This window comes from Salmo salar, chromosome 16 (assembly GCF_965601325.2).
Source record: "Salmo salar chromosome 16, fSalSal1, whole genome shotgun sequence".
Taxonomy (NCBI): domain Eukaryota; kingdom Metazoa; phylum Chordata; class Actinopteri; order Salmoniformes; family Salmonidae; genus Salmo; species Salmo salar.
The window spans coordinates 44,359,741-44,381,035 of NC_138306.1; the positions used below are offsets into that span (position 1 = coordinate 44,359,741).

At 42.0% G+C, this 21,295-nt stretch overlaps 1 protein-coding gene across 1 annotated transcript in view; it reads left to right on the forward strand.

Annotated features, from left to right (window-relative positions):
- LOC106573896 (microtubule-associated serine/threonine-protein kinase 3) overlaps positions 1-21,295 on the forward strand; it is a 54,197-nt gene that overhangs the window by 7,803 nt on the left and 25,099 nt on the right. Inside the window, exons 2-7 of the mRNA XM_014149330.3 lie at positions 1,049-1,129; positions 12,816-12,904; positions 13,778-13,850; positions 17,453-17,531; positions 18,907-19,064; positions 21,085-21,160. Of these exons, the coding sequence (XP_014004805.1) occupies positions 1,049-1,129; positions 12,816-12,904; positions 13,778-13,850; positions 17,453-17,531; positions 18,907-19,064; positions 21,085-21,160 (556 nt within the window). The remainder of the gene's footprint in view (positions 1-1,048; positions 1,130-12,815; positions 12,905-13,777; positions 13,851-17,452; positions 17,532-18,906; positions 19,065-21,084; positions 21,161-21,295) is intronic.

Sequence of the window (21,295 nt, forward strand, 5' to 3'; positions counted from 1 at the left end):
GCTCAGTGTCGTAATCCTCACAAGGATAGGGTGCTGGAGTACTGAAAACTGGGGTGACAATAATTGACCCCCATCTTTTGGAGTTATTTTATTACAAAATCTCTTTCTCTGAGCAATTGTATTAGCATAAGTAATGTTGGCATGCAATATAGCTCAGTATTTGTATTATTTATTTTATACAGTCTTTTTTGCTAATCTTACTTATTATTATGGACCTGACTGTATGAGTCTTCCTATAGAATACAGAGGACAGACAGCATGAGCTAATAGTATGTTCAAAACATAAGACTGTATACTGCAGTGGAGTTTGGTGGGAGGAGCTATATGAGGATGGGCTCATTGTAATGTCTGTAATGGAAGAATGGAATGGTATCAAACAATTGCATTCAAGTCATTACAATGAGCCCATCCTCCTATAGCGCCGCCTCTGGTGTACTGGTATGTGTAAATCTCTGATTCTCAATGGCGTCTCCATTGGGACATTAGAGGCAAGACCTATCAGACCACCAGTGTTACAGCGGTAGACTTGGACAAGAACCTTATCAATGTGGAAACCAGACCAAAGTAATCAATAAGTGGTCTGAGAGTTCTTTTCATTTAACTTCTGCTTTGACTGAAAACACCATGTGACAAATATCATGCTGTGACATGCCCTGGACATTGATCTGGTGTCCTGTGTGGCTCAGTTGGTGGAGCATGGCACCTGGGTTGTGGGTTCGATTCCCATGGGGGACCAGTACAACAATGTACGCACTCACTACTGTAATGACTAAAATGTAAACATTTAAGTATCTATCCGATGACAGACTATCATATATACTGTACAATCAAGTACTGTCTGGAAAAAGTATTCCAAAACAGCGGCTGCGGAGTTGGGTCATGCCCCACCATTTGCAAACAGTTGTTGAGTGTCTATCACGGAACTATTAGTGTCAGCCAATGAAAGTTAGACGTTGGGGTGTAGTCAGCTGATACCCAGACACTGGTTGGCAACAGCGACCATGCTGAGTCAACACACTGATCCATGTGACCGTGTCTTGTCTTACAGTTTGTCACCCACTTGCCAAAGCCCAACTCTACTGAGCCCATGCAGCCCCTGCAGCCCCTTACAAACCCTACATCCCTGGAGGTAAGAAAGACAGCCCACATACAGCACACAGCCACACAAGTGGCTTGAGAACAGCTCCTGTGAAGAACATGGGCGGCAGGTAGCCTAGCAGTTAAGAAGAGTGTTCGGCTAGTAACTGAAAGTTTGCTGGTTCGAATCCTGAGCCAAATAGGTGAAAAATATGTTGATGTGCACTTGAGCAAGGCACTTAACCCTAATTTCTGATGTAAGTCGCTCTGGGTAAGAGTGTCTGCTAAATGACTAGCTAAAATGTAATTATGAAGATAGTGCTTTAAAGCAGACGTACCTTTACAGAAAGTATTTTTCCTTATTTCATTTGACTGATAAAAGCACAAAATGTTTCAAACTCATTTTATCCAAATTGTTTGGATAAAATGTTGCAACATTCAAAATGCAGCTGCAATTAAATGTTCTCTGTGTTTATGGTGGAAAAAAACAAAACATCTATTTGTTGTCTTTCCAGCTTATGTGGGTTGCCTGGCAACCCCCAATGGTGAGCTGCAGAGGAAATAAAACTGATTTGACAAACAGAATCAGCATCCAGTGTAACCGATGTGAAATGGCTAGTTAGTTAGTGGTGGTGCGCGCTAATAGCATTTCAATCAGTGACGTCACTCGCTCTGAGACTTGAAGTAGGGTTGCCCCTTGCGTTGCAAGGGCCGCGGCTTTTGTGGCGCGATGGGTAACGGTGCTTCGTGGGGTGTCAGTTGTTGATGTGTGCAAGGGTCCCTGGTTCGAGCCCGGGTTGGGGCGAAGAGAGGGACGGAACCTACACTGTTACACCAGCATGCTATGTAGCGAGCACCACCAGCATAAATCATATCTGTATCTTGTTAATTTGGCAAAACTACCAAGAATGTTGTTCAGTTCTGTTTTAACAGAGGAACTGTTGATATTTTAAGATTACAGATTAACTTAATTTTTGTTTAAATTACATTATTTATTTGATCACCATCTAAAATTCTTCTATTTTACAGTGTTGTACATCAATTTGTTTCTCTATACTATCCTGAAATCTCTACACCACCCATTCCTTCCCTTAATTCTTAAGGCTAGGTTAACTCAATTAAAGTTTTATCAAGGCCTTGATCCAACTTTAAAAGTATTTTGACCTCCCACCATGCACCATATCATAAAGGCAGCCAAAATATCACATGACATCTCTTATCATCCCTCCCTACTGGCCTCAAGTTAGGAATTCCAAACTCTACTTTTAGTTAATATGATTGACACTTAATGTAGAGGAGAGTGGGTTATGTTGTGCCAATTTTACATTCAGCATCACTACATCAAGGGAAATATAGTATTCATTCTAACAAAGAGATCTACATATATTTCAGGATGTTGTGTATCCCTGGAAATTATCAGAATTAATGTAAACATAACAGTTTTGAAAACCATAGCTTGTCTAAAAAAAGTGGTCTCTTGGCACAAGTTACCCCAAGTATGGGCTAAGTTGAGCATAGGGACAGGGTAAGTTGAGCCACCTTGGTTTAAGTGGTTGATGGTGCTTGTACATTAGGTCAAAGTTTAATTCATGGATTGGGGGTGTGGTATATTGTATAACTTAAATGTATGCCTACATTCAGATCTAGATCTCTCTGTTCAATATCACTTACTTTCAATTTTTTTGTAGTGCTGAGCGTTTAACCAACATTTTGGTTATTTTTTGTTTTTTAAACTACTAATTGACCAACTTTGGTTAAATTATTTGAAATTCATTATGCATAAAACTGACAATGTAATCATTTGTATGTTGAGTGTACAATTAATTTACCTCCTAAAGCCTCGTTCACAATATCCATTAGCCAGATGTCATGCATTTCAATGGCGATGTCCACAACACAGGGGAATCGCAACGCCCCCATGCGGTTTAAGACTCCATTGCTAGACCGACGCCGGATTCTTTGACATTTTGAGCCTGTAATCGAACCCACAAATGCTGATGCTCCAGTCGTAAGTTTACATACACTTAGGTTGGAGTCATTAAAACTCTTTTTTTCAACCACTCCACAAATTTCTTGTTAACAAACTATAGTTCTGGCAAGGCGGTTAGAACATCTACTTTGTGCATGACACAAGTAATTTTTCCAACAATTGTTTACAGACAGATTAATTCACTGTATCACAATTCCAGTGGGTCAGAAGTTTACATACACTGAGTTGACTGTGCCTTTAAAACAGCTTGGAAAATTCCAGAAAATGATGTCATGGCTTTAGAAGCTTCTGATAGGCTAATTGACATCATTTGAGTCAATTGGAGGTGTACCTGTGGATGTATTTCAAGGCCTACCTTCAAACTCAGTGCCTCTTTGCTTGACATGATGGGAAAATCAAAATAAATCAGCCAAGGCCTCAGAAAAAGAATTGTAGACCTCCACAAGTCTGGTTCATCCTTGGGAGCAATTTCCAAACGCCTGAAGGTACCACGTTCATCTGTACAAACAATAGTACGCAAGTATAAACACCATGGGACCACGCAGCCGTCATACCGCTCAGAAAGGAGACGCGTTTTGTCTCCTAGAGATGAACGTACTTTGGGGCGAAAAGTGCAAATCAATCCCAGAACAACAGCATTGTGAAGATGCTGGAGGAAACGGGTACAAAATTATCTATATCCACAGTAAAATGAGTCTTATATCGACATAACCTGAAAGGGCACTCAGCAAGAAGAAGCCACTGCTCCAAAACCGCCATTAAAAAAGCCAGACTACCATTTGCAACTGCACATGGGGACAAAGATCGTACTTTTTGGAGAAATGTCCTCTGGTCTGATGAAACAAAAATCAAACTGTTTGGCCATAATGACCATCGTTATGTTTGGAGGAAAAGGGGGAGGCTTGCAAGCCGAAGAACACCATCCCAACCGTGAAGTACGGGGGTGGCAGCATCATGTTGTGGTGGTGCTTTGCTGCAGGAGGGACTGGTGCACTTCACAAAATAGATGGCATCTTGAGAAAGGAAAATGATGTGGATATATTGAAGCAACATCTCAAGACATCAGTCAGGAAGTTAAAGCTTGGTCGCAACTGGGTCTTCCAAATGGACAATGACCCCAAGCATACTTCCAAAGTTGTGGAAAATGGCTTAAGGACATCCAAGTCAAGGTATTGGAGTGGCTATCACAAAGACGTGACCTCATCCTATAGATAGTTTGTGGGCAGAACTGAAAAAGCGTGTGCGAGGAAGGAGGCCTACAAACCTGACTCAGTTACACCAGCTCTGTCAGGAGGAATGGGCAAAAATTCACCCAACTTATTGTGGGAAGCTTGTGGAAGGCTACTCCAAACATTTGACCCAAGTTAAACAATTTAAAGTCAATGCTACCAAATACTAACTGAGTGTATGTAAACTTCTGACCCACTGGGAATGTGTTGAAAGAAATTAAACCTGAAATTAATCAATCTCTCTACTATTATTCTAACATTTCACATTAATTTCACAACTCTTTGGCTCAATATACACCACTCTCCCTTACCTGTAATCTTCTAAAAAATCGAATCTCTGGTCCTGCTTCATAATCTCGGATTGCATAGTTGCTCCTGTGCAGAATAGATCCCAGGCTCCCTAGCACTATAAAGTCGCTTGTCATCTTCAGGAAAATAACCATATCGGCTAGACGTCCACCAATATCTTGGCACCCGGAACAAGGATAACATTTCAACCTCTAAACAGTAGCCTGAAGCTCTTCTATAGAGCTAGGGTCAAGAAAGGAGAAAAGCATCCTCTTACACTTGCATGCAATATACACTGAGTGTAAAAAACATTAAGAACACCTTCCTAATATTGAGTTGCACCCCCCCCCCCCCCCCGCCCTCAAGACATCCTCAATTCATCAGTGTATAGACTCAAGAAGGTGTTGAAAGCATTCCACAGGGATGCTGGCCCATGTTGACTACAATGCGTCCCACAGTTGTGTCAAGTTGGCTGGATGTCTTTTGGGTGGTGGGCCATTCTTGATACACACGGGAAACTGTTGAGTGTGAATAACCCAGCAGTGTTGCAGTTCTTGACACAAACTGGTGTGCCTGGTATCTTCTACCATACCCCGTTCAAAGGCACTTAAATCTTTTGTCTTCCCATTTGCCCTCTGAATGGCACACATACACAATCCATGTTGCAATTGTCTCAGGTTAAAGAAGGATTGTTAAGCCTTGTCTTCTCCCCTTCATCTACACTGATTTTAAGTGGATTTAACATGTGACATCAATAAAGGATCATAGCTTTCACATGGATTCACCAGGTCAGTCTATGTCATGAAAAGAGCAGGTGTTCATAATGTAGAGCAAGTGTTCATATTGTATGTTTGTTATTTTGCAGTCTACTTCTGAATTTAACTGCATTTATTAATTTAACTGCATCACTTTAGATAATTTGCCCCTTGGAGTGTTTAGCAAATGTTACCTGTTTGTTAAAAGGTCTGTTGAACAAATGAATGTATCATGCCACACAGTTGAGTCCCTCTCAGATGTAAAAGTGTGTTCATTTATCACTTGATTTGAGAGGCTGGCCTTTTGTATTAGCACAGAGACTTCAGCACTTACCTCATCAAAAGATACACTTCACTAGGCTTCAACAATAAGATAATGAATTACGTATCTCCCATGGTTTATTAATCTGCCTCTTAGATGTATTATCATACCTAAATCATTAATTTGTGAATATTTCAGTTTTTTCATTGTATCTCTTACAGTACACAAACTGTGAGGGTACATAAAATACAATGATGGCATGATTTGTATGATTGGGAACTTACAAAGAGATGTGGCTCAGGCATTTCTTTTTATAATAAGAATTCACAAAGACACAAATCTGCAGAACAACAAAAACTCTCATAGAACTTAGTCACAATGTAATACACATGGTCGACATATAGGGCATTAGGCTTACCTCAAAACACATGGCATTGTTTTAAAAGAGTCTGATCTCTAGGAGGCGTGTGAAACAAATCCTAATGATGTAAAACACTTGACACCAGAGCCACACCCAGATGTTAGTTGTGTCAGTCAATAGCACTCTGATAGTTTTGTTTTGTAAACTAACAGTCACTCTTTACTCCCACTCTCCCCCCTACTTGCACTGCCTTTGCTCATAGATACTTTATTGAGGACAGATGTGTTTGTCCCACCTAGTTTAAGATGAATGCACTAACTGTAATTCGCTCTGGATTTGAGCAACTGCTAAATGACTGAAATGTAATGTAAAAAGTACTGACAATTTATATTAACATGACATTTATAATGAAGACGCATTACACTAAAAAGGCTTATCCTATGTTGATGATCTCCCAGTTCCTTGCAAAACGGATATTCGTCTTGAATTTTTTTAAATATGAGATCCTTATGTTTTAAAGCTCAACACAAGAATGGAAGCAGCAATTGGTTTTACATGTAATGAATTAAAGAAGCCTATGTCAGAGGAACAGTCTCAAATTGGTTTTAGCCTAACCTTATAGGCCTATGCCTACCTCATAGATGTTATTAATTCAGGTGTTATTGAATTATTCATCCATTTGATGCAACACATTTGTATTTATTAGCATTTATTTATTTAATTATTTTATTTCATCTTGAGTATGTGGTATTTAATTAGGCTGTTTATGAATTTTATATATTCATTTATTTATATACACTGCTCAAAAAAAGAAAGGGAACACTTAAACAACACAATGTAACTCCAAGTCAATCACACTTCTGTGAAATCAAACTGTCCACATAGGAAGCAACACTGATTGACAATAAATTCCACATGCTGTTGTGCAAATGGAATAGACAACAGGTGGAAATTATAGGCAATTAGCAGGACACCTCCAATAAAGGAGTGGTTCTGCAGGTGGGGACCACAGACCATTTCTCAGTTCCTATGCTTCCTGGCTGATGTTTTGGTCACTTTTGAATGCTGGCGGTGCTTTCACTCTAGTGGTAGCATGAGACGGAGTCTACAACCCACACAAGTGGCTCAGGTAGTGCAGCTCATCCAGGATGGCACATCAATGCGAGCTGTGGCAAGAAGGTTTGCTGTGTCTGTCAGCGTAGTGTCCAGAGCATGGAGGCGCTACCAGGAGACAGGCCAGTACATCAGGAGACGTGGAGGAGGCCGTAGGAGGGCAACAACCCAGCAGCAGGACCGCTACCTCCGCCTTTGTGCAAGGAGGAGCAGGAGGAGCACTGCCAGAGCCCTACAAAATGACATCCAGCAGGCCACAAATGTGCATGTGTCTGCTCAAACGGTCAGAAACAGACTCCATGAGGGTGGTATGAGGGCCCGACGTCCACAGGTGGGGGTTGTGCTTACAGCCCAACACCGTGCAGGGCGTTTGGCATTTGCCAGAGAACACCAAGATTGGCAAATTCGCCACTGGTGCCCTGTGCTCTTCACAGATGAAAGCAGGTTCACACTGAGCATGTGACAGACGTGACAGAGTCTGGAGACGCTGTGGAGAACGTTCTGCTGCCTGCAACATCCTCCAGCATGACCGGTTTGGCGGTGGGTCAGTCATGGTGTGGGGTGGCATTTCTTTAGGGGGCCGCACAGCCCTCCATGTGCTCGCCAGAGGTAGCCTGACTGCCATTAGGTACCGAGATGAGATCCTCAGGCCCCTTGTGAGACCATATGCTGGTGCGGTTGGCCCTGGGTTCCTCCTAATGCAAGACAATGCTAGACCTCATGTGGCTGGAGTGTGTCAGCAGTTCCTGCAAGAGGAAGGCATTGATGCTATGGACTGGCCTGCCCGTTCCCCAGACCTGAATCCAATTGAGCACATCTGGGACATCATGTCTCGCTCCATCCACCAACGCCATGTTGCACCACAGACTGTCCAGGATTTGGCGGATGCTTTAGTCCAGGTCTGGGAGGAGATCCCTCAGGAGACCATCCGCCACCTCATCAGGAGCATGCCCAGCCGTTGTAGGGAGGTCATACAGGCACGTGGAGGCCACACACACTATGGAGCCTCATTTTGACTTGTTTTAAGGACATTACATCAAAGTTGGATCAGCCTGTAGTGTGGTTTTCCACTTTTAATTTTGAGTGTGACTCCAAATCCAGACCTCCATGGGTTGATAAATTGGATTTCCATTGATTTATTTTTGTGTGATTTTGTTGTCAGCACATTCAACTATGTAAAGAAAAAAGTATTTAATAAGATTATTTCATTCATTCAGATCTAGGATGTGTTATTTTAGTGTTCCCTTTATTTTTTTAGCAGTATATTTAATTTTGATTACTTTGGTCCTCCACATTGTAAGGGGCCTTTACTTTATTTATAAGGAGGTCATGAGAAAATGGGCATGAAGAGGGGACCAGGAAGATGGTGGAAGTGGATGGTGAGTTCGAATCAAGCAGTGTGTTGAGCAAATTTGTAGTATCGAAAACTGGAACAAAAAGGAAATTGTGTAAAATTGGAGTGGAGGATACGTGTGTGAATGATAATGAATTGCTTCTTGTTGGGATGTATTTGTTGAGTAAGGATGCATATGTGGGAAGCCTGTTTGAGGTGTCAAATGGTGACGTTTGCGCTTGGAAATGTGGAGTCTGTCAGAGTGACCAGCAGGGGTTTTATTTTCATTCATTGTATTTCTGAAAAGCAGAAGAAGATTGCAGTGGGCCTCAAAAGAATCCAGACAACAGAAGTTATGTTTTTTTTAACTTTGGAGTAGAGCACCCGTTAAAGGAGTCATCTCAGGGGTGATGATGGATGTTCAGGTTGAATACCTAAGGAGAATTCCTGGAGTGGGTGGTGCCCGATGTCTGACCCACTGGCTGAATGGAGAAAAATAAGAAAGCCTGTCGGTCCTGTTGTTATTTGATGAAGAGCAAATACCTATGCATGTGAAGCTTGGTTATGTAATATATGCCTTAAGGGCTTTCGTCCCCAAACCACTGCAGTGTAAGAATTGTAAAGGATTTGGCCATGTTTCAAGTGTGTGCAGACAGAGTATACTAAAGAACAGTGTGCAGAAGGATGACGGTGTTGCAATTGTGATGGGATCATGATCCTGAGTTCCCTGAGTGCCCTATAAGGGTGAAGGAGATTGAGGTGGCAAAAGTTTGAGTGGTCAATCGAATCTCCTATGCAGAGGCGATTTAAAATAATTGAGAAAACAAGTGATGTTAGTGAAGATATGGTAGTGGATACACCACAGCTTGTAGTAAATGTGTCTTAAAAAGGTGGATTTTTTTTGCGTTCATTGCCATAGTTATAAACTGTACAGCAGCAGTCTCAAAGAAGTCTAAGGAACCGGACAATATTGTGGCTGCGGCAGAACATTTTTGGGACTTAAGGATTTCACGTCTGAAGACTTGCAAACGGTACTGGCGTCGGAAGATCCACCCTCCCAGGTTCCCCTTGAGCCTGTGTAGGAATCAGATATGTTTTTTTTTTTTTACAGAAAAGTTGTTTGATATAGTTTATTGAATAATTGTTTTGTTATTTTGTTTAGTTTTTTGGGGAATGCTGTTTACATCCCGCATAGTATGTTGTAGTCTATCACAGTGCCATCCGTTTTGTTACCAAAGCGCCTTATACCACCCACCACTGAGACCTGTATGCTCTAGTCGGCTGGCCCTCGCTACATATTTGTTGCCAGACCCACTGGCTCCAGGTCATCTATAAGTCTATGCTAGGTAAAGCTCCGCCTTATCTCAGCTCACTGGTCACGATAACAACACCCACCCGTAGCACGCACTCCAGCAGGTATATTTCACTGGTCATCCCCAAAGCCAACACCTCCTTTGGCTGCCTTTCCTTCCAGTTCTCTGCTGCCAGTGACTGGAACGAATTGCAAAAATCTGAGCAGCTAACCGATCGCTGTAGCTGTACATAGTCCACCTGTAAATGGCCCACCCAATCTACCTACCTCATTCCCATATTGTTTTTATTTACTTTGCTGCTCTTTTGCACACCAGTATCACTACTTACACACCATCATCTGCTCATCTATCACTCCAGTGTAAATCTGCTAAATTGTAATTACTTTGCTACTATGGCCTAACCTCCTCATTCCATTTGCATACACTGTATATAGACTTTCTTTTTTTCTATCGTGTTATTGACTGTACACTTGTTTATTCCATGTGTAACTCTGTGTTGTTGTTTCTGTCGCACTGCTTTGCTTTATCTTGGCCAGGTCGCAGTTGTAAATGAGAACTTGTTCTCAACTAGACTACCTGTTTAAATAAAGGTGAAATAAAATAAAGGTGGCGGGATGCACATTACATTGTGCGATTGCCAATATACCAGAGAAGAAGAAATTGGCATGAACCACTTTTGGTAGCATAAGGGCCAATGGGTTTTTTCAAGAGGTTATCCCCTTCCCCCCCTTCGCATGAACGACTATGGTATATCCCAACTTCATCGATTACCTACCTCGTCGTCGCAACAATTCGTTTTCAGCGTCGTAAAGTCTACTGTGTGTGAATGGTAGGCCCCATCAGTCAACGATGTAGTACTGGCAGAAGAGAGAGTTAGTAGCAGATGTAGGTGCTTGGATATGAGACATAATAAAGCGACGGTGGAACCAAAAGCTGGCTTCATTAATCATGAAGCAGTTAGACTTACAACCTCATTCAACTATCTAACTGGCTAACTATTCCAACACAAAAGACTTCCACAGCAATGGAGGGTCTACCCGGGGTTTTGTTGCTTCCATTCTCGGGTCCTGTATCTACCGTTTAGAATTCTCTGTTCTTTTGGATCGGAATTAGCGTTATTTTCGTTCTAAACAACATCCACTATGTCGGATCCAAGTTGCTGGACCGCAGTGCCAATCCAAAACAAGTTGCATTTTGTATTAGGATCGATGCTAAAACGATCAAAAAGGTAGGGTGATATTAGCTATTTAGCCAAACTCAACGGAAACAAATTATTGACATTTTTAATGTGTTTGTATTGTTATTTTTTGTTGTTGCTTTTTTCTTGTATTGACCTGGCGTTCTCAGACAAGTCTCTGTAAGAACACGTCTATGGTGCAGATGGACACATTGACCGCAACTTTGTTGCATTGTGTCCATTGCACACGTTCAGAAACAATGTAGTACAACTTTTCTCGTTACATTGTAACTGATAAAATAGCTGATGTTTACGCGTCATTGGCTCATTAATTTGCTTTCGGTATTGTTGTCATACACTGTCTTAACCCAATTGTTTTTGTTTCAGAGGGTGCAGCTAGGTAAACGTGGTCAGTGCATGGTGAATATTTATCGTTTTCTACAGTACAGTTATGGAAAGGTGTTTAAGTCTGTAATACTGTTTGTTATAACGAGAAGGGAACAAAATTGGTATTTAATTTTTTTAAATAATAATCTAACTACGCCTACAGTCTGTGAGATTCAAAACAATGATACTATGCAGAATAAGCATATTCTTGTTTCACGTGGCATTTTGTGTTCAATGCTGTGCAAACCATCCTAGATCTAGTATCTACTCCTTATTGGTCATTATGTCACCATATTATGTCCTTTATATTGACCCTTATTGGGCCCCTTCTGCTCAAATCGAGGAGATGATTCACTTGACTCCTCCTCCTAGTCTTTATAATAAACTGTCTGTCTGCCTCTCCTGTTGATAGACAAGGCCAATACTCAAAGTGAAATGCATGTTTCCCCCCTCATATTTTGTTGCTTCACAGTTCACAAAAGCCATTTGCAATTGTGTTGGTTTTGGTTATATTGAAGTTTTGAAGATCATCATAGGACCCAGGCGACAGTCCCTATTAAATACTCAAGCACCCTTTTGTTTTTTACAAAGGCCTGTCCTGTTACTTATGGCAAGTATTGTTGCTGCCTTTCATAGCCAGTAACATGCTTTAAAAGCAGTGCACTTTCACAATAGAAACAAACCAGTTTTTGATTCTCTTTTTTTCCACTCTATTCATAGACTGGTATATTTGTAGTGCTTAAATACCTTTTTATGGTGTCACTTGTTTGTCATGTTTGACAAACGTGTTATTAATCTGTCCTTTTGTGTTCCAGCCCTGTAATTAATTCCCACAAGTGTCAGTCTCTAGTCATCATAGGTTTCCGGGAACAGCAGGTCAACAACAACACGATGCCAATACTTTTTGACGGGGCATAGCAGAGCTGCTTTGGTATACTTCTTAATGGCAGGGTGTAGCATGGCAGTGACTGTGAGAATGGTAGACTGACTACAGTAGATGGATGGATGAAGGCCTTGAGTAGGTCACATCAATTATTTAGGTGTTGTGATATTGGTTGAGGGTAAATGCTCTTTGGCCTCTGGTTTGTTTCAGTCGAAGGAATGGGTGTGTGGCTCTAGTCCTATTGCAATCTGTAATAGTAGTCTGTAAGGCTCTCTGCAGGTACTGAAGACTGGACAGAATGTTCGTGGACGCTACTGTCCTCCTTTTTTCCATAAAATATTTTTCTCTCAGTGCTGCTCTTCCCTTCTGTGTAGGTTGTCTAGCCTGCTAGTAGTTCATGACGTCTGGATTTGGGCTATAAATCCTCAGTTGTTGCAGCCTGGTTTGGCAGTGTTAGCCTGAAGGTTGTATAACAGAGGGCATCTAATCATATGCCAAAGTTTATTTTCTCAAAGTGTCTTGAACTATTCCCATTGTTATTTACAAAGCGGAACTAACTTGTGTTTTTTAAGTACTGCAAGATGGTTGACTTAAGTGTTTTGTTGTAGTTGGTGACTGACATCTCTGTTCCTGTTTGTGTTTCACAGTTGCCGGAGCAGCAACAGGAAGAGTCTTGGCGTGGGGACACCGTCTCCCACTCTGTCACGCCCTCTCTCCCCACTCTCCGTCCACACCGGTAAGAACCATATAAACCATCACAGGAACAGAAGTTTGTCTCCAACGTATTATTTTTGTGGCCTGCACTACACCAGGTAGACCTATGACCTCCCATTGACACATTTGAATGTTTCAGAGTTGGCTGTACTACTACGACATAGCAGAAAAACCAACCCCTTTACTGCAAATATAAATATTTTGGATTTGTCACACTACCTGTTTGGGACTTAAAAGTTTTTGTAGATTTATGCTGTACTGATTGTAGAAAGGAAGGAAGAGAAATAAATCTTATTGGGCAGGAGAAAATTCTAAAGTTGTCTCTTCAGTAAAGTGGTTGGTTTTTGTGTTCCCCTCAGCATTTGAATCAATGGGAGTGTATATCACTCGTAGTTGTCAAGCAGGTGCACCCTATGAATAGATTTCTGTACTAGGGCCTACATGCCAGACATGTGCAGACACTCTCTTTCAAGTTCAATTATGTTGAGGCTTATCTTATTAGGTGGCACAATTAAACATTAATTTGGTTTACAGTTGCTTAATTGGTATCAAACCGCTCTCATGTTAATGAACTTTTGTGTCTTGAGTACAAAACAATCCAGTCACCGTCAAAGACAAACTAAATTCTACTTGACAACGGCGCATAGACTCCTCTCGATTAATGCCCTTTGATGGTCACTGCTGCTTTGTTTGGCACCCTACACCAGACCTATTTGAGATATTATTCAGTCTAGCTACTTGCAGTAGCTGAGACGTGCTTCCCTCCATAGAGGTTGCTTCATCGTTATTCAAAATATTAGAAAAAAGGGGTTTTCTACAAAGCTTGAATGACTTATTCTTGTTATCCAAGCTTAGTTTAATGTAATGATGGTAATCATCCCTGGTTTGTTTTCAGCTGCCAGCAGTCCCCTAGACAGCCCTCGGAATGTATCCACCTGTGCCTCCCTCAACTTCGCATTCGCTCGCAGGTATTTTGGGACCCTGCTACACTTAAGCTCTGGATGTTTATTTGTGTGGGTTTGTATGAATTCTAAGGGCCATTTTCCTCTACCTTCAGATCATACTTACTCTAGAGTAGTAGCCCAGTCTTTCTCCACTCTTGCACCTGGTCCTCATTCCTTGAAAACCATTTCTGTTAATCAAACACAGAACAGTGTTTTGTTATTGATGGAGCGACCAGTGTCGTTGCACGCACGAGAGGTCGAGAAACAGTCAGCTCCTCTAATTCCTCCCCTTCAGCGTTTGCTTGCTCGCATCCCTCTTGCCATTTTAATGTGGGTTTAGCAATGATGTCACACTCAATGCAATGATGTCACACTCGATGCTCTTCTCTGTCCTGGCACCCAAATGGTGGAACAAGCTTCCCCCTAACGTTAGGGAAGTATACTGTACAACACTAACACTCACGCTTGTCTTTTCTTTCTAGCACTAACTTTGTTGATAGATGCTTTATTGAGGAAACTTTTACTTACAATGATTGTGATATGTTTTTTTCCTCCTAGCAACCTTAAGATGAATGCACTAACTATACTGTAAGTCACTCTGGATAGTAGCGTTTTAACTGTTTTCAACCAATCTGCTAACCTCACAGCAAGAGGCTTTCCGGTCCAGTGTGGGTCCATAGAGTAGTACACGTTGATGTAGCTGTGTGCAGTAGCGGTGTGTGGGTAAAATCACTGGGGAAGCCAATCCAGGAAAAAAAAGCCATATTACAAGATACAGTACCAGTCAAAAGTTTGGACACACCTACTCATTCAAGGGTTTTTCTTTATTTTTACTATTTTCTACATTGTAGAATAATAGTGAAGACATCGAAACTATGACCTAACACATGGAATCATGTAGTAACCAAAAAATTGTTAAACAAATCAAAATATATCTTAGATTCTTCAATGTAGCCATCCTTTCCCTTGATGACAGCTTTGCACACTCTTGGCATTCTCTCAACCAGCTTCATGAGGAATGCTTTTCCAACAGTCTTGAAGGAGTTCCCACATATACTCACCCTACTTGTAGAGAAACACCAATGCCATCCTCCTCTCTTTCATGTTGACAAAACGGTCTATGACTGTCATACAGTACAGGCTTTTATTTTTTGTTGTCCTAGGCTACCTGGCTAAAATGCTTGCTCGCTAGCCTAACTTCCTTTGATGGACAACTTTAGCTTGTTCACCAGTGGTGGAAAAGTAGTCAGTTGTTATACTTGAGTAAAAGTAAAGATACCTTAATAGAAAATGACTCAAGTGAAAGTCAGCCAGTAAAATACTACTTGAGTAAAAGTCTAAAAGTATTTGGTTATAAATATACTTAAATATCAAATGTAAAAGAAAAATCATTGCAAATTCCTTAAATTAAGCAAACCAGACAGCACAATGTTCTTGTTTTTTATTTAATTACGGATAGCCAGGGGCACACTCCAACACTCATATTATTTACAAACGAAGCATTTGTGTTTAGTGAGTCCGTCAGATCTCTACACGAGAGAGAGAAGGGCACTTTTTCACTTGCTTGTATACGTATGTGAGATACATTCAGCCTGTTGCGAAATCAGAGGCAGTAGGGATGACCAGGGATGTTCTCTTGATAAGTGTGTGAATCAGACCATTTTCCTGTCCTGCTTAGCATTCAAAATGTAACAAGTACTTTTGGGTGTGAGGGGGAAAAAGTATGGATTAAAAATTACATTATTTTCTTTCGAAATGTAGTGAAGTAAAAGTTGTCAAAAATATAAATAGTAAAGTACAGATACTGAAAGAAAACTACTTAAGTAGTACTTTAAAGTATTTTTACTTAAGTACTTCACTACAGTGGCGTAAACATTAGCCTTCTACATCTAGTTACTGTGCATATTGCACTTCCATCCCCTCAGGCCAGGGGCACAATGTATGATTTTATGGTTGGCTCAGAATCGCCTTTATAATCATTGGCCAGTAAGTCCAAATCCTTATCTCCAACCATTGCTAATTTAGGAAAGGGACAGTTTTAGCTGGCTAGCTAGCCACCAGAGGACAACAAAACAAAGAAATGCAAGAATTCAAATAATTCTGTCAGTATTGCTCTCGATGTGATGTGGTTGGAGTGAAGTCAAATCCAGACTGGCTTCCCTCAACACATTTTTTTGGTGCAGCAGGACCATTCACAGGTAAGCTCACTCAGTTTAGCTCAATGCTGATTGGCTATTATTTTATGCTTTTTTTTCAAGGGAGGCCAAATGCTTGCTGTCTTCCCTTGCATTCAAAGCAACGGGCGGCAACAATATCATCCTCTTTTTGACCGACAGCATCAGATAAATGGCCTACACATAGAGAAGGGCACTTTTTCACTTGCTTGTATACTTCTGTGAGATACATTCAGCCTTGTGCCAATTAAAGGAAAGTTATGAAACATTGAGAGATGAAAATACATAATTGAATGTAATTTTTTTCTTGGTACATTTCTTGGGGAATCCTGGCTTCCCTTGGCATCCATGAATACGTGTGTGTGTGTGTGTGTGTGTGTGTGTGTGTGTGTGTGTGTGTGTGTGTGTGTGTGTGTGTGTGTGTGTGCAAAGATGTATAAATATAAAGTAAATGACTGTTGATTGAAGTGTGTTGATGTCTTTACAATACGTTTGATAGCGGTTGTCGTAATGTTCAACCAAGAACTGCTCAATCCTTTAAGCTGGAGCGATTTTGCTTTAAGTAGGCTTTCATCTGATCCTCTTCAAAACCACATTTGGCCAGCAGTGTGCTTGCAGTTACTCAACATCCCTTTATTCACGACCCTGGCTTTTCCAGTGCAACCTGTGAACACTTAGATTCCTGATGGCAACAACCATCTCTGATTTACAATTAAGACACATCACATTATTGGTTATGCAAATCTAGAGAAATGTGATATTTCTTAACCCCAGATGTGATGGGAAAAGACATGGTTTTTATACAATGTCTCTGGAAATGGGCTGAAAAAGAACTCCATTGGTTTAATGCCCCTTCAAATGTCAGTGACCTATATCCCTGGTGATTACAGTAGAAAGAATGAAGGTGCTATGCCTATTTCTTTGCTCTTTAAATTGGTGTTGGGCTAGACAAATTAAGACTGACACATTAGCCAATTGTCAGACTTTTTGTCAAATGAAATGTCACAGGTCAATGGCTCACTATCACAGTCATGTTTGGTCAAAGCATGAGACTGTAGAGAGATGTAACAGTTGAAAATGTTCACCATCTCTCCTGCTTCTCTCCTGCTTCTCTCCTGCTGTCGTGACCTCAGCCACATGGCTCGCACTGACAGCTAGTTCTTTCGCTTATCCTATTGTCCTTCATGCTTTTCTCATGCCCTGCTTTAAATTGATAACCACATTTCCTCAAACCAAAATATAAAATCCCCTTTTATTTCATCAGCCCAGATGCACTGTGACACGTGCATATTGATTACAATAAACATAATCCCTCAATGCATATTACATGAACAACAAAGTAATAACAAGACACAGCAAAGCGTTGTAGGGCGGGGACGACATAATGTGTTATAAGGGAGTTTGAGATATGATATGTAAATATACATAATGCGTGTGTCCGTTTTTCACCAGAGCGGAAGGCAGAAGATGGTCGCTGGCGTCCCTCCCTTCTTCCGGCTACGGAACCAATCCCCCCAGCTCTACCGTCTCTGTAAGTCTCTAAACCTAACCCCACTCCGCTCCCACAGGGGCCATATAAAACTGCAGTTTCACAACACCACATATACCATTAAACAAGATATGAATAGGATTATATACGGTATACATCTGAGGCTGACAATGTATGTACACTGACCATGTGACCAGACAGGACAAACCCTGACTGGAATCATCATCTGTCTGAATGAGCCATCATGTTTGCCTCCTAGCCTGTGGTGGATAATGTCCATAGGACATGCATGTATTAAGTGTGACATGATGGGCTAATGTTCTGTATTTGTGTTCGTAATATGATTTGATGCTTTCGAAGAGCGTTATCAATGGTCTGGTGCCTTAGTGGTTCGCACTCAAATACCCTCATCTTATATTTTTCTTACCCTGTGAATATTGTTAGTAGTTATGCATTAACATAATCATCAGAATAAGGTTAAGTTGTGTGAGTATTCTATAAGAGAGAAAACAAGTGTGGGGGCTCTATAGCAGTGGAGTCTCCTCCTCCGAGGAAGGGGAGGACCACTGCTCTATTGCGATTGATGAGAGATTAGGACTCTGCTCTTCATATGTCTCAACAAACCCTAAACACAAACTCCTCTGCTCACACATCCACCAGCATCCATGTTTCTGACAGACTAACTTGGTTCCTTTTCCCCTCTAAATTTCCTGCGTGACACTATGTCTAGCCATCTTGTCTCAAGAGGACCACAATGGAAATAAGTCCCAGACTTTGTTATCCTCCATGATTTTACTCATGTACGGCTTTTTCAAGTTTCATGTGTGCTCGTTTTTTAAATGGTCTAATTAATAAACTAAAGTACAGAGTAGGAGAACGACATGAGACAAAGTGAAAAATCTAAGGTCTCCATTCTGTAGGAGAAATATGGTGAGTTGAGAACAGGCCGTGTGTTCCTCCATTGCTAGGGAGTTTAATGAGGTAAAACTCGGCACATGCGGCGAGGTCAGACTGGGACAATAGGCCTGTCAGTGGTCCTCCGTGACCTCTTTATGTGCCGGCAGAAAAGGGACATCACTGCTATTCAGGACTCATGGGGCGAAAAATTGGACAGATTGCCAGGAGTGGCCAGTGTGTGCTTTTCATCAAATAAAAAGATTGACAAAAAGAATGTGCTCAGCCTCAATAGCCGCAAGAAAAAATAACCGTTCTCTTGTCCTAAATACGATACCGATCCTCCATCTTTCAGGAAAAAGTGTTGGCTTGTGAATTTTAAAATCTGATGTCAAACACAGTTCTCTTAGTGGGATAATAGTGTCAGTGGGATAATGTGTTGATTTTTTTGAGTGGGCATTTACCTAGACCAATGGAACCCTTGAACAATATGTAACACATCCCTGTACTTCTTTTTCTCCAGTCCTCCTCCTCCTCCCAGGAACGCCTGCACCAGCTGCCCTACCAGCCCACTCAAGACCAACTCCACTTCCTGTTCAAGCACTTCCGCAGCTCGGAGAATGTGGCCGACGAGGAAGTGCGACCCTCACCGTTCATCCGCCCTCGCTCCCACAGCCTCAGGTAGCCGTCCGTTACCCCTCGCCTGAACTGTAATGAGCCGTCCGTTACCCCTCGCCTGAACTGTAATGAGCCGTCCGTTACCCCTCGCCTGAACTGTAATGAGCCGTCCATTACCCCTCGCCTGAACTGTAATGAGCCGTCCGTTACCCCTCGCCTGAACTGTAATGAGCCGTCCGTTACCCCTCGCCTGAACTGTAATGAGCCGCCCGTTACCCCTCGCTTGAACTGTAATGAGCCGCCCGTTACCCCTCGCCTGAACTGTAATGAGCCGCCCGTTACCCCTCGCCTGAACTGTAATGAGCCGCCCGTTACCCCTCGCCTGAACTGTAATGAGCCGCCCGTTACCCCTCGCCTGAACTGTAATGAGCCGCCCGTTACCCCTCGCCTGAACTGTAATGAGCCGCCCGTTACCCCTCGCCTGAACTGTAATGATAATAATGTGCTATATTATCCAAATTAGATTTAATGCATCAACACCTTACGTTCGTTTTTGTGGAGGTTTTTTGTTTTATTGTCATACATGGGAAGTTACTACATGCAAATTGGTACTTCCAAAACAAGAGAGAGCCTAGGTGTGGACTAAACTTGAGTCAGTGGAGTGTTTACAGTGGAGCCAGCCAGCGATCCTGCTTGTGCAATCCAACCCTGCTGCCAGTATTGACCAAATATGGTCATTCCTGTATTCAAAGTAAAGCAAAGTAATTTGCATTTGCCAATATTCAACATGCCTCAAGTTGACCTCTGGCTAAACTCACTACTGGGGTTGGGCGGTATTCAGATTTTCATACCATTCCTGTACCAGGTAGCCTAGCGGTTAAGAGCGTTGGGCCAGTAACCGAAAAGTCACTGGTTCGAATCCCTAAGCCGGCAAGGCAGTCACACCCCCCCCCCCCTCAACAACAACTGCTCCCCGGGTGCCGATGACGTGGACGGCGATTAAGGCAGCCCCCTCGCACCTCTCTGATTCAGAGGGGTTCGGTTAAATGCGGAAGACACATTTTGGTTGAATCCATTCACTTGTGCAACTAAATATATATCCCCTTTCCCATACCAAGGTATACGGTATTGCCAGCAGATCTTGATCAAGGAGGGAACTGATTGTCTCTGCTGTAACCAAGAAGCTTGATCTTGCAAGCTAGCCACTAGTTAGCAAACCATAATGCATAGCTGGATCCCTGAGTTGTAGATTATGTATTTGGCACATCTATGATAGTTAACTTATCATAGTTATAAGCACCCCCCTCCCCAACCACAAAAAACAAACAAATATTGTATTGAAAATTCTACCGTCTGTATTTCAAAATACCATACGCAGATGGGAGGACACAGTGCGTGGTGCTGCTGTGTGGTGCCTGTGTACCATGCTCCGCAGTGTACCATGCTCCGCAGTGTGGTGCCTGCCTAAGCCTGGGCAGGCATCAGCTCCCTGTGTTCTCGTGGCATGGTGTGGCGTGCCGTGCATGGGTGGTTTGCTAGCAGAGCACTGCGGGACCTGCTAGGCTGGGGGGGGCAGCAGCTGCAGGGCGTGGTGGGCAGGTTGCCATCTGCTGCAACAGAGGCCTCTTTCATGGCAAAAAACCCCAGAATGGGTCTGTGGATGGGGTGTGTTTCTGCTCCGTCCCCCTAACTCTTGGACAATGAGTTTAAGCAGGAAAAGGGGAAAACTAAGGCTCTGTTTGTCGGATATATGGGCCAGACAGATGCGGTCAGCTGTTGTCTTAACTAACGCTGAAGTTTTAAATGATTATTATTTTTTAAATCTAAAGTAACAAAGTAAAACAGGAAATGAGCTTGGAAGTAAAATAACGTGTTTATTTGGATATTTTGAAGGGATTATATTTACATTTCTGGTCAAAATGGTGCACAATCACTTTTCCACAATGAATCTTTGTGGGATGATCATTTTTGCCATTATTCAAAAGATTGCACCCACCCAATAAGAACGGCCGAGCTCTGTCAGTCCATTTGGTTGGATTGGAGTAATAGAAATTGACCAGCTTCATGTCCTTTTCTGTTGTAGCCCCGGAAGAACAATGGGTTCATTCGATAATGAGGTCGTCATGATGAACCATGTTTACAAAGAACGTTTTCCTAAGGTATGTCATGTTGTCTTCTCCCCCTTTTTTGTACAGGAGGCAATGTCTGTTTGTATTTGCAATAATCAGAAAGCTTACGTGCTCTGATCTTGCGTAACAAGTGCTTTGGTGTGTGTTTGTGAATGTGTGTTGTCT